The sequence below is a fragment of the Cynoglossus semilaevis genome, chromosome 4 (assembly GCF_000523025.1).
Source record: "Cynoglossus semilaevis isolate Cse_v1.0 chromosome 4, Cse_v1.0, whole genome shotgun sequence".
NCBI classification, from domain to species: domain Eukaryota; kingdom Metazoa; phylum Chordata; class Actinopteri; order Pleuronectiformes; family Cynoglossidae; genus Cynoglossus; species Cynoglossus semilaevis.
In genome coordinates, this window is record NC_024310.1 from 552,289 (window position 1) to 553,076 (window position 788).

Consider the following 788-nt stretch of genomic DNA (forward strand, 5'->3'; position numbering starts at 1 on the left):
AGGGAACAAAAAACAGAGCAGGGGTCACAGAGCAGGGGACACAGAACAGAGCAGGGGTCACAGAGCAGGGGTCACAGAACAGAGCAGGGGTCACAGAGCAGGGGTCACAGAGCAGGGGTCACAGAGCAGGGGTCACAGAACTCCAGTCGTGGACTGGATTAAACAGTTTGGTGGGCCACTTTTGGCCCACGAGCCACCAGTTGATTACCACTGGTATAGAATGTCCTCACCTTCTTTGGCCTTCTTGTGTTCTAACCTCTCCTTCTGTAGAGACTTCTCCAGCCTGGAGCGATGCTCGTACACCACTGACCATGGGACAAGGGGGGGGCAGAGAAGACACAGAGGGTTAGTGACCAGATGACGTTGAAGACCAGTCAGTAATGAAAGCCCACAGACCAGAGGACAGCTGTAGTAGTTTTACTGTAGGTAAATACTCTGTGATATTCTAACAGGTTTCTACAGCAGTACTTTCTCTGAGGTTGTTGGTCTGAAACCCAGATCAGTGGTCGTCTGTGATCATTCAGACACAGTTAAGGCTGGGACACCACAGGAACACACCCCGTCTCTGAGGGCTGAGCCCGGTCCACAGTCTGGAACATTCCGTCATGTCAGAAATATAAATAAATAAAAACAGTGGTTTAATCAATGAAACGACGTGGACTTAAGGAGCAGGAACAAAGGCGTCCTTTGTTGTGGTGACACTGGTTCAGAGTGTAATTACAGTTGTGGGAGGGGCGGGGGGGAGAGGGGGGGGGGTTCAGCTCCTGCCGTATCAATGACAGAAAAAA

General features: G+C 50.9%; 1 protein-coding gene across 1 annotated transcript in view; it reads right to left on the reverse strand.

Annotated features, from left to right (window-relative positions):
- Positions 1-788, reverse strand: part of golim4a (golgi integral membrane protein 4a) — an 8,242-nt gene that overhangs the window by 5,046 nt on the left and 2,408 nt on the right. The window contains 1 exon segment of the mRNA XM_008308433.3: positions 231-305. Coding sequence (XP_008306655.2) covers positions 231-305 — 75 coding nt within the window.